At 39.1% G+C, this 12,880-nt stretch overlaps 1 protein-coding gene across 1 annotated transcript in view; it reads left to right on the forward strand.

Annotated features, from left to right (window-relative positions):
• The window catches only part of CLCN3 (chloride voltage-gated channel 3), a 71,189-nt gene extending 59,598 nt beyond the window's left edge, over positions 1 to 11,591 (forward strand). Inside the window, 5 exon segments of the mRNA XM_037389638.1 lie at positions 581 to 767; positions 2,150 to 2,548; positions 3,702 to 3,918; positions 6,294 to 6,369; positions 8,030 to 11,591. Of these exon segments, the coding sequence (XP_037245535.1) occupies positions 581 to 767; positions 2,150 to 2,548; positions 3,702 to 3,918; positions 6,294 to 6,369; positions 8,030 to 8,188 (1,038 nt within the window). The 3' untranslated portion in view covers positions 8,189 to 11,591.
• The last annotated feature ends 1,289 nt before the right edge of the window (positions 11,592 to 12,880 follow it).

Below are 12,880 nucleotides of genomic sequence, written 5' to 3' on the forward strand. Positions count from 1 at the left end.
TTAGTGTATTTAGAATTCTGTATACACCCCTTTGTATGGGAAACTGCAATATAGTAAGCAAAACCTCTTTTTAAAAAGTCACCTGTTTAGTTGGCCATCTTAATTTATAGCAGTGTTAGGAAGCAATTTGGGAAGGCAAATCTATGTGCAAAGCTTGTTTAGTAAGTGAATGTTTGCTCAGAGGAACATGAAGTAATAATGGAGGTGGGAAATAGTAAGGAAGACTTCAGTACTAGTAGCACAGCTCAGATTGGACACACATGGTAAGAATTGTGCTGTTGGCACGAGGGTCTAGTTTATGGTCCTGTGTTGGTGATAGATTTGCTCTTAAGTACAGTAAATATAAACAATGTGCTCTTAAAATGGGTTCAACTAACCAGGTTGATCAGCAGTATCAATAGCACTGTGTTAAGTTTTACTAACTTGGCAAAGCCAATTTACATTGTTTTAACCTGACCATTTGAGCATTTGCATCTCTTTTTTTTGGGGGGTGTGTGTGTGTGTGGGGAGACGGAGACTTGTGAAGTGATGCATCAAGTATGTTGCCATCAGCATGACATCAGTTCTGGTTTTGTTGCAGGTTCCGTCTGGGTTATTCATACCTAGTATGGCAATTGGAGCAATAGCAGGAAGGATCGTAGGAATTGCAGTGGAGCAGCTGGCTTACTACCATCATGACTGGTTCATTTTCAAGGAGTGGTGTGAAGTTGGAGCTGACTGTATTACACCTGGTCTTTATGCCATGGTTGGTGCTGCTGCGTGTTTAGGTAAATAAAATACAGCTATGAAAATAATGTATTTTCATTCTTGTATGTTGCCAAATTAATGACCAGAGAATGAAAGGAGATACTAATGTGCAGTTTTTAAACACCTTTTTATATGGACTTCTCTCTCTTCAGAAGAATACATTCATATCTCAACGTGAGACTGTCAGGTCTTTGTGATCTTAGGAATAACATGTAAGACAAATTTATGAGAAACAGAAGAATTTAAATAGTGTTTGCCTTTTCTTTTTGGTATCAAGAGCTGTCGTTAATACAGCAGTCAACAAATACCAGTTTCTTGAAATGTATGAAGTAGAGGATTTGCAGAGTCAAGTACTGTTGAAATTATTACAAGGAGGTGCTGTGATCAGCTGCCACGTTTATGTAAATTGCAGAAAATATTCTTGAAATTCATAATGCAAAAAAACCTTTCAGAAACGTCTAATGATTTGTGGAGTCCAGCTTGAGGAATTTTTAAAAAGCCTGATTTACACACTCTTGAAAATCAGCTTCATGGAAAGAGGCTTAAATTGGGCACCTAAACTAGGAAAGGTTTTTTTGAAGGTCTTTTCTGGTCACAGTTCATAACTTTGTGGCCTTAGAGATTGAATTTAAAAGCTATTAGTAAAGATTCTGCAAAAAGTAGACCTTTTCCTTAAGGAAAAGTGCATTGGAGCAAAGAAACTAGTGGTACAAATGTCGTTTTTGGAGAGGTTGTTTGTTCTGTTGTTGATTTTTTTTTTAATAGTTCAATTTGAATAACTTTTGAATATATTGAAAGAAAGATCATATTATTTTATTGATAAAGATAGGGCATCAGAAATCTTGGCAGAAAAAAAACCTTGAATACTAACAAAAGAGAAATATAATCCCTGCCTTCTCCCATTGTCCAAGAAAGATTTCTTTTCATCAGTTCAGAATTCTATTTAGCTTTTGTGATTCAGCAACAGCATTAAATTCCTAATCCTTTGGACAGCATAGTTATTGAATTGCTACCTGTGACTTCCCTGCATAAGTTCCATTCTTTTTTCAGATTCTTATCTTACTGGATTTCCTTGCACTTCAGTTTTTTTTAACCTAGGCGTGTAGAAGTATGTAGTTTTACCCTTAGTTTACTTCAAATAGCTGCACATATTTTTCAAATCCCTTTATTCTCTCACTTTCTAGGAATTTCCCTTCAAGCTAGCTCTCTCTCTTTTTTTTTTAACCTCTAAAAGTTTGAGTTCATTTTTCTGTCTGCTTCTGTTTGTATTCTACAGAATGACGTTTGTTAGATGACTCTTAACAGCAAAGTTATGTTTGTAGTTCTCAATAGGAGGGCAGGAAATCCTAAATTCGTTGTTATCTGATACTAGAATGTTACTGGCTACCATTTTTTCTTGCAGGTGGTGTGACAAGGATGACTGTGTCCCTGGTAGTTATTGTCTTTGAGCTAACAGGAGGGCTGGAATATATTGTGCCCCTAATGGCTGCAGTCATGACCAGTAAGTGGGTAGGAGATGCCTTTGGTAGGGAAGGCATCTACGAGGCACACATCCGACTGAATGGATATCCTTTCTTGGATGCAAAGGAAGAATTTACTCACACAACACTGGCTGCTGATGTTATGAGACCTCGAAGAAGTGATCCACCTTTAGCAGTTCTGACGCAGGATAATATGACAGTTGAAGACATAGAAAACTTGATCAACGAAACCAGCTATAATGGTTTTCCTGTTATTATGTCAAAAGAATCTCAGAGACTAGTGGGCTTTGCTCTAAGAAGAGATTTAACTATTGCAATAGGTAAGTATCTTCCAGTGTTGCATGATTACATATGCCAACTTATATGATTTTATAGCTTAAAGCAGAGTTTACTCTGTGTGTTTCTAGACTTAGTTCAGGTTCAGATACCTCATACAGGCTGCCCATTCCTTTATTGTAGTATATGATTATCTTCAATAGCAGGCTCTGAAATGGAGAAAATGTTAATCTCTTTGTCATAAAAACAAAACTTGTCATACTGAAATAGGCCAAAACACCATCTAGTCCAGGATTTTTGTTTGGTTTGAGGCTTTTCCTCATTTTTTTAAAAAGTGTTTTGTGAACACAACACTGTTTACTTCAGTGAAAATTTTGCTTGTGGTCTTCATACTGTGTATACTATGGTATGACACTATGTAGGTTGTATAGGAAATGTCCAAAACTTGGAAATTATTATGGACAGCATACTAGTTTAAGTTTGCATTTACTTAAGAGTAAATGAGAGAATAGCTAAACATTCTTCTAATAATAGACTTCCACAGGTAAGACTCATTTCGGCTGCTGAGATTGCGTAGTGCAAGTTGCTTAGTCTTGGATTTTGGCTGGCTTGAGAGAATCGTTTTGTGTAAAATAGTTTGGGGTAGAGGGAAGGATGCGGTTGTCACCAAGGTGATGAAGATGTGAAAAGGAGGAGGATCCTGTTCCCAGAAGGTAAATAAATTCATTATAAACAAGAAGACAGCGCTTCCAGAGTGATCAGAAATGGGAACCTTGGTTTCAAACCAACAATATTTACAGCTGTTGGAATCATGACAGGGGAGCTGTCAATTGAGATTGTTTTGCCCTGGACAGTTTCTTCAGCAGTCGCCTGTGTGCTTCCTACATGTTATTTTTGATGTCTTTCCACCTCTTCATAGTAAATAGAAGTTAGTTATTGGAGTGAGAACGTTGGTAGCCGAAGAATGGCCAGAGCTGTATGGTAGACAGCTTTTGTGATTTCTGTACCAACACTTCTTAGGGATAAAGCAGTGACTATAGAAACACATTGAAATAGCATGTATCAGAATATTGATGTGTAGAGAATAACATCAGTATGGTAGTGTTGATTGATCTGTCTGTTTGCACTAACTTGTCTTACTCCAAGAATGTAAATTCTTCCTCTGCTGTTTTCTCCCCTCCTCTCTTATTCTTAAAGAAAGTGCTAGAAAGAAGCAGGAAGGGATTGTTGGCAGTTCCAGGGTCTGTTTTGCCCAGCATACCCCATCGCTTCCAGCAGAAAGCCCTCGACCTTTGAAACTTAGAAGCATACTTGATATGAGCCCTTTCACCGTGACAGACCACACACCAATGGAAATAGTGGTGGATATTTTCCGGAAGCTGGGTCTGAGGCAGTGCCTTGTAACACACAACGGGTGAGTGAAGTGGCAGCAATGCTGTTCATTTTGTTAGGTACGGTAATTTGCATTTCCAGGATCAGAGTATTTGAACCCGGATATATTCCAGGATCACGGTATTTGAACCCATAGGTTTGGTGCTGCAACCGAGGACCCTAACTTCTGTTAAGAAGGCATCGTGCTGTGGCACCTCTCTTAAATTCTTACTCCTCCCTTGTATTCCAAGTAAGCAGGCAGGTGAATTCAGTCATTTAAAGATGTTTGGTTAATAATTAGCATTCATTCAGCAAGTTTTGTGTGTTTAACTTACATGTGGAGGAGACACAACTTGTCTCATAAAAATCAGTCTTGCGTGGTGCACAGTCTAAGTATTTCCTTGTTCTTATAGATGTTTTGGCAATGTGCAATGTGTCAGCTATTGAATGTCTACAAATATCTGGGTTCATAAAAAGTAAGGGAGAAAATGATCCAGTCAGTATCTCCTCTTCTGGAGTGATGGTGATTACCACCAAACTCTTGTTTTTGGAATACTAACAACTAAATAACTGCTACTGGTTCTGGAACTTCAGTCTGCAACTTTTGTTTCTACACTTCAAAATATTTCAATAAAGTAATTTTAAGATTTAGAATGTTTGTAAATGAAACTGTAGGGAGTTGTCATGTCAACCCACTAAATTAATCAGCCTTAGACATGGAAACAGATGGAAACAGAGATGTTTATATATAATTGCCTCTTACCTAAAACGCTACTCTTTTTTTTTTTTTTTTTTTTTGTTTGTTACATGATCTTTTTCTGTGTAGCTGTTGCTTTAACATTCTGCTTTCCTGTATCTCTTGCGTTAAACACTTGACACATGACATTGCAGCTCCTACCATAGTATCTTGCTTTCTCTTTAGCATGTCTTTTAAGGCACCTGGGGAATGAAACATTGTCTGCTAACGCACCGTTATTAGGATCAATGTCCATAGGACAAAACCCAAGAAACCTGAAATATGGGTGGGACTGACTTTGTTTTGCTGTGGGCAAAAGGACTGCTGCTCTAAGTGTCAAATATTTAAATAACGCATTAGTCCCCAAGTTTATTTTTTCAGATTTATTTTAAAACAAATTTATTTTAAATGTTCTCCTGGTTTTTTTTCTTCAATGCATCCCTGTATTGAATGGCAGATAGATGTTTTCAGAAGCATAAATGACTGTTAAAACCTTTCTCTGATGGGGAAAGGACATCATGATCTGACACTTAGAAGTCAGTGCAGACATGCAGTTATTCTTGTTTTGGGGGGGTGAATTTGAACTGATAAACTTCAATGAAGAATATTTACTATGATGACTTTTTTTCTTAGTTTCTGTTCTGGTTGAGAGCTCAAACATTAACATTGATGTTAAAATCAACTAAAGATTAATCATGCAAAGCTATGTCAAACTGTACTATAAATTTTTAACTTTTACAATAAGGTAGCAGCAAGTATGGATGGCTTTAATGATTTGATGTTTTCGAACATTCATATTTGTTGTCCTACTTCAGTTTACAAAGCTGTGATATTCCATGAGCACGCTGTCCATTACAACAAGATCAGATAGTAACTACTAGTACTAGTGGTATTTAGGCACGGCATACAGCCATGTGAACATCAAGGACTAATGTATATTTTAGCAAATTTCCTGCAGATTGAATATGCTCACATAAAGACACATTATCAGCTTACTGGTTCTGATCCAGATTGGAATAGGAACTGTGCAGGAATTGGTGCTGAGGGGGTGGGTGGGGGAGAGACTGAGCCTCACTCTTCCTAATTTGTACCAGAATATCCATTCCAGGGAGTTGCTCTTGACATATACTGTTAGGAATGAGAAATCTGTCTGAATTTGTCTGTCTGTAGGGACACCACATAGCCCTGCTCTATAGTGCAGCTTCAAACCTCAATTGCTATGACTTAACAGACTTACTACTTTGTTCTCTCTGCGGTGGCTTGTTAAAATGCAAATAATTATCTGTATGTGTGGGGGAAAATAACTAATTAAACAAAGGAAATGAAGTGGATTTTAGTTTTCAGTGCCTCTAAAACCTGAAGAGATAGGAATCTGGGGGGGAAGGGATGAAGTGTGCTTCCCTGATGTGTGCTTGATTTGAGAAACGTACTGCTCTGGGGTGGTTGAAGATCCAGTTGTGTTCAGCATTTTGGGAGAAAAAGAAAAAAAAGCAGTGTCTGGGAAAGGGTAGTGACTTTCAAATCATTTTTCATTTAATTATCTCATTAGCTTTCCTGCAACCTTTTTTTTTTTAATTTTAATTTATTTTTTTTAGTTTTGCTCTAATCCTTTTTCATTGTGATTAGAACTTTTTTTTATTTTATTTCACACACAGTTATTAGCATAACATGATCTGTTTCAGGATTGTCTTGGGGATCATCACAAAGAAGAACATATTAGAGCATCTCGAGCAACTAAAGCAGCACGTCGAACCCTTGGTGATTAGATATATCAGATCTCATAATTAGATACATTAGAAGTCAGGAAGCATGAAACTTGTGAACTGTTCAGGGCCTTTATGTCATCAACTGAACAATGAAATCATCTTATGCTAAAAGTTTGTATTAAACCATAAAACTATGTGCAAAATCCTTTTGTAGAAATCAAGCTGTTAACGTGGACAGACTGTTAGTCACAACATTAAAGGAACGTAAACAATAGACTTTCTGGTATTTTTGTTCTTGAGATCACATAGATCCATCTAGTTGGATCTGCTGATTTCCCCAGGTGGGAAAGCACACAGCTAGGGATACTTTTTCCCTGCCTAATGCAAATTAAGATTTTTGTCTATGCCAATCTCTTTTTTTGATCTTGACAGCTTTAAATAGCTGTTAAGTAGCAAAGTATCACATCTTTTGAGAAGCAAAGCCAAGCGTGTCTTTAATGTATTGTAGCATTAGATCTTCCCTTTATCAACGTTTTTCAAAAGTACTCTTTATTTTTAGTAAAGTCCTGTGATTCTGCTGCTGTTACCTACAGCAATTAATGTACTCCTTTATAAACTGTTCAGTGATACCCTAAGCCACCAAGTGGCATGCTACTGTGTTTGACTGTTGACTTCAGAATCTAGGTACTGTTTTAACCATGATGTTGTGAACTAACCTTAGGTAGATGGTAGACCTTGTCTTAATTTGGACATGGGTTGCTAGTTACATCTCTACTAAACATACCCACCAAGTTTAACTGCTTATGTGCAAAACATGCTAATTACATTCTCATTTTATGCTAATATTTCACAAGTATTTCATGCGTCCTTTAATAAGACAAAACGAAATGTACTAACCAGAATAACAAGGGCAGCAGCTCATCCATTCTGCTCTTTGCTTCTCCTGTGATATTATCCTTTTGGACAGTCTCACCCTTTTTGAAATTTTGCAGATTTGTAACTTTAAAAGCTATGAAGACCCTGTCATAAGAGCACAGTATCTAAATTGGAAAAGGAAAATTTTCTTTTATTGTAAGCAATTTATTTTCTAAAGCTGTGAACTCCAAAAACCAGTTAACTGCTGTTTACTTTACAAAAGTTTCATGGCCGATACAGCGTGCTCCTATGAATACATTCAGCCTGAGCCAGTCTGTCAGACTGGAAGGATCGTTGCAATTTAAAAACAGAGGGAAGGGGAGTTTGATTTGTTGTTAGGATTTTGGGCCATCAAGCAATATGTCACTTCTGATGGCTAGGCTGGAACATGCCTCCCTTATGAAATGGGATCAATATCACTTCTTTTTCATACCTCTTCTTTTCTTTGTCCCTCTCTGTTACTTTTTTGTTGGCATACGCTAATCAAAATTTCATTTTTGTAGAAACAAAAAGTGAAATAAAAATTGTCATGGGCTCTACTCGTATCACTTGTATTTCATTAAAACAGACTACAGCTGTCAGAGACCATCTGATATGGTGTCTCAGCATCGCTGTCTTTTAACAAACCGGTGGTTCCTCAACATTTTGATGAATAAAATGTTTTTGTTTAAATAAGAAAATGAGGCTGGTTTAATTGTGCTCCATTCCTGTCAACAAAAAGGACTTGGCTACAGATTTGTTCTGCTTTATTATTTTCCTGCTTGGATTAATATTGATCTTCCGTTTATGCTTTTCAGGCGCCTCCTTGGCATTATAACAAAAAAAGATATCCTCCGTCATATGGCCCAGACGGCAAACCAAGACCCCGCCTCAATAATGTTCAACTGAAACCCATAGCTGAGGAGAGAGAGGAAACGGAAGAGGAGGTTCATTTGTTGAATAGCACAACACTTTAGTCTGGGAGATACTTCTAAAATCAGAGCTGAGAGCTGGGTTTTTGCATAACAGTGCTGCTGGAAATCAGGAGTTGGTCTGGGGGAGAATGTGGCGAGGAGGAAGGCGGATGGGAGCGTGGGAAGGGAGAGCTGCTGTCCTGCACTGGATGCGTCCCGAGACGTCAGGTCTGCCATGATAGTGCAGTGGGTGAGCCATGCGAGGTGGCGCAGTTCTCCAGCCCCAGCCTGGTACTTCAGCATTGAAGAGATGTGTTACTAGTCCCTGTTTCTGGAGGGATCGTTCTGAATTGAGCCATCTTACGGAGACTGAAAGGTCTTGCCCTTTTTTTACCATTGAAAACTGTTGTGTTAACTCATGAAATGTATTAATTATTACACGTCACCTTTCTACATTCCAGAAGAGCTTTATTTCTCTCTCTCCTGAGCCGTAACAAAGCCTCGTTAAAATTGGTGTGCCCTTTTTGAAGCAGTTGTTTCTCATATTGAGATGTACTGTGAGTTACTGAGGTTTGATCACAAGAAGGGAGGTGTTTCTTGTGCCATTAAACGTGTAAGTTTGTACATCATGAAATGCTTGGGGCAGTACAGATCCACTGCGACAAAACCAGATTGAACAGGTAATATCTTGCAAGAACCATGCAAGACTTCTTTCAACCCATGTGCTGTCATGATATGAGAAAAATTAAAACCAGAGGAAACTAGAGTTTCAAAGAAAAATACTGTTTTTGCTGCAGAAAATATCGATAAGGTGACCTGGTCTTATGCAATTTTTGTATTATTGAAAACACTATGATATATACCAATGTTGTGCAGTACAAGGAAGAATACTGCTATTCTACTAGTTAAGAGCTGGAACAATTCTGTATACGTGTATCTGGTAAAAATTGCATGCTACAACACTGGAGATCCTTCCCCCCCCCCCCCTCCCCCCCCATAAAAATCTGAGAGCGGTCGTTTTTATTTTCCTTTTCCACAAAAGACGTTCCACTGCTGACATGGTAGGAAGAAATGTAACTCATAACTTGCACTAAATGTATATTATTTTTCTTGAAGTTTTACCATTCTTTATTTATATTTGTATGGATTAAAATTATTAAATATTAATCAGTTAATATCTCACATAACTAATTACATTTTTAATGTGATTTTTATAGAATAATTCATAATCCTCTGCAAGTAATGGAGGATTAGCAAATGTTTACAACTAGAAGGGTTTAAACAAAATAGTTTCTTTATGATCCAACATACATCTAAGATCATTTTCAAACGTAACTTTCACTGCCGTTACCTTGAGATTTCCTTTTTCCTTTACTAGCAGATAACTGGAACAGTAATATTAAAATTTTATTTTAAAAATAATAGGAAGAAAGCAACTATAATTAATAGATTGCTTTTGACTGGTGTTTTGTTGGTTCGTTGTTTTTGGTTTTTTTTTCCTCAAGTGTACAGAGGTGTAAATGATACGTAGCCACAGAAGATGAGCAGCAGGGCAGAACTGAATCCAGTACTTGAAACTTTGGCAGGACTTCAAAAATCAGCAGCAACACGCATGCTAGCAGGTGAACTGACACATCCCTAACTTCTTTACATTTTTCTTTCCAGTCACTAGATTAATTTGTTTCATATTCACTTTACCAAGCCACCGCCATCACGAACACACGCAGAGGAAAAGAGGTAATGCTGTAAGCCTAAAGTAGGGAGGAAAAAAGAAATCTGGCGGACAAAAATTATGCATTATAATATGGGTTTAGATAAAATTTCCTTCTTCTAACAATTATGCCCACAAGACTGCAAAAATTCCAATAATACAAATGACCGAAGACTAAAATAATAATCCTAGGCATCTCTAAGGCATTCATCACAGTTACCTAACTGTTGTTTAGTAAAAGTACGTGGTATGATTTTATGTGAAGTACAATAACATACTGAACCGAAATTCTGGTACTTTTGGGAAGCTCCGTAATGATGCCTGTGCTTAAGTGCTCTGCTGAATTTTTACCAATTTTTTGGAGTGTAAGACTACCATCTCTACATCTCATCGTCTATCTCTTGCAGCAACTGGAACCAGTAGAAAGTGAAATGCGCCACTGGGCTCATGGTGATCAGCCCCTGTATTAAAAACGGGTTTGGAAGTGAAACAGGGAAGTGGGCTGTGTCGAAATGGGAGTGTTGCAGCAACTAGCTGTGTCCTTCCACGTGAAGTCAGTGCTAGCAGTTCAAAATTTGTTCTGTTATGTTGCGTAAGCCTGGAGAAACTTTGCAGAAGAAACTTCACAAAGAGCAGAATTTGGCCCATTTACAGACAGCGGCTCTGGAAGTTGTCTGCGATGCTGATTTCTGTTGTCTTAAATTTTTTCTACAGTGGAAGACTATAAATGCACTACATGTATAAGAATTGCTTTAAATTAGTTTGAAACCTCTGCCATGTCTGATGTTCTCATAAAACCCTGCTGTGTGTACTGTATTAACTTGCACCTAATTCTACAGACTGTACTGTCCGAATTAAAGTACAGTTCACACCCCAGCTGTGTTTTATAATTTCAGTATGGATCCCCAGTGCTGCAAATAAATTGTGCATCTCTGTTTACTCTTCTTACCTGCTAAGCTTTCTTTCCCTGTTGACATTTAAAATGTCTTCTGGTAAACATAAATGCGAGGTTCTGATAACAAAGTAAGTATGTGTGCCTGTGCTGTGCAATGAAAAATTTCTAATGTTAAACTTTCTAGGGCCTTACTCAAGTTACAAATTTGAAAAAAAGAAAAAAAAATATGTGGTGGATGGGAGGGGAAAAGTGTCAGCATTTTTTCTTGTTTTTTGGTTTTTTTTTTTTTTTTTAAACCATTCAGTTACTGGTTCATGAAGAATGCATTCTTTGTTAATCTGTGATGTTGCCTAGAGCTGTATTTAATATTGATCTTAATGTTTTTATTTATAATAGTGTGGTAGAGCTGCATATCATTACAGTAAAAATTCTGATTACTGTGATGATTTAATCAAACATTAAAAACTTCTGTATGACCACTTACTGTTCTGTCATGTTTTCTCCTTGTTCACAAACGGTGTTTGTATTGATTTTTGTGTTAATTTTCTCTGAGAGAAAATTAACAGCTCGGAATTTTACATACACCACCAGTAAGCAGCTAGCTAAGAAAAGAGTGAATTTTAGGAGGAGATGTAGTCTTTGTATTGCCTGGTATTTGGCTACACATCAGTAGCCAAATCAATCCAATCAAACAGATCAGTAGTAGATAATATTTTTCCAAAATAGACATATAAAAAAATCTGTTTTAATTATAGAATAGTTGGCTTCCTGATTTATAATAGAAGCGTGTGATGCTTTTACTGTCTAAAAGCCAGGATTGTGTAGTTTCTACCACAGTACCTTTTTAGTACCTCTGGTTGGAAAAAAAATAAAAAATTGTGCAAGAGGTGAGTACTTTTTGGTTACTTGTGTAATTTACAGGGCATTAATATGAAGGTCTCTTCTTCTTTGAACCTAAGGAGTAATGGGGAGCAAGACTGAATTTTCAAGAAAGCACCTATCTTATGTATAAAACATTAAAGTCTCTGTGTGCTTGTGCTTATTTTTGAATAAATTAAACACTTCTGTGTTGAATGAAAGGGGTGGGGTTGTCAAATTTACAGAAGTAATGCACTTCTACATTGTGAATTCTATATTAAGTTTATGCTGGAAGGGGCCTTTGGAGGTACAGTCCTTTGCTAAAAAGTAGGGGCAGCTTTGAAATTTGAGCATGTGGCTAGTGCCCTGTTCCTTCTGTCAGTAGTACTGTCATCGCGAATCACTTGAGCGGCGACAATAGAAGTCACTGTCTGAGAGCAGGCCTGGTGAGCCAGGAGCAAATGTCATTTTCCATTGGTTTCTGGACTGCTAGGTCAAGTGGTTGCCTGAGAGCAAAACGCTCGGGCCTAAGTAACAGGAAAACTGAGCAGTGCAGCGATAAACTCAAAAATCACTTTGCACCCTGTACAAAATCACTTCTGTTTTCAGAAGTCCAGATCAGTGAAAACAGGATCATTTCACCTGGCTGTTTCGGTGGCAACTGCAGCAGAATTTCTCATTTCTCTTGTGTCAGTTAGCTGTTTTAAATCCTGTTTGTTTCCCGTTAGTTCAGCCAGACAGCAGACGGAGCCCAGGCCTAGCGCAGTCAGGCTGCAGAAGCGAACGCCGCCGTCCCTGGCTGTGTTTTACCGGCGCGGTGCGGCAGGACAGAGCAGCGTGCCACGGCAGCGGTGGCCACCCGCACCAAGGAAGGGGGGTTCGGGGGGTGCGGAGAAGCAGCCGGCTGCAACGGAGCAGCGCCGAACCAGCCCGTGACCACCACCGAGACATCGCCGCCCCAGCTCCCGCGGGTTCCCGTAGCAAACGTGCAGCGACCGCCCGCCCAGTGCCGGCTGTTACGGCCCGCGGCGCCTGCTGCCACCAGCCCCCCCCGCGGAGGCGCGGCCGGAGCGGGGCCGTGGGGCGGGGGCCGCCGTGCCGGCCCGAGCGCAGCGGGACACCTCACCCCCACACCACACCACTGTCCCTCCCCGCCGCCCCCACTTCTCCCCCCCAACGCCACTGTCCCTCCCCGCCCCCCACCACTTCTCCCCCCCCAACGCCACTGTCCCTCCCCGCCCCCCACCACTTCTCCCCCCCCAACACCCCCGCAGCAGCACGGGCGGGCGGC

Source organism: Falco rusticolus, chromosome 1, assembly GCF_015220075.1.
Source record: "Falco rusticolus isolate bFalRus1 chromosome 1, bFalRus1.pri, whole genome shotgun sequence".
NCBI lineage: Eukaryota > Metazoa > Chordata > Aves > Falconiformes > Falconidae > Falco > Falco rusticolus.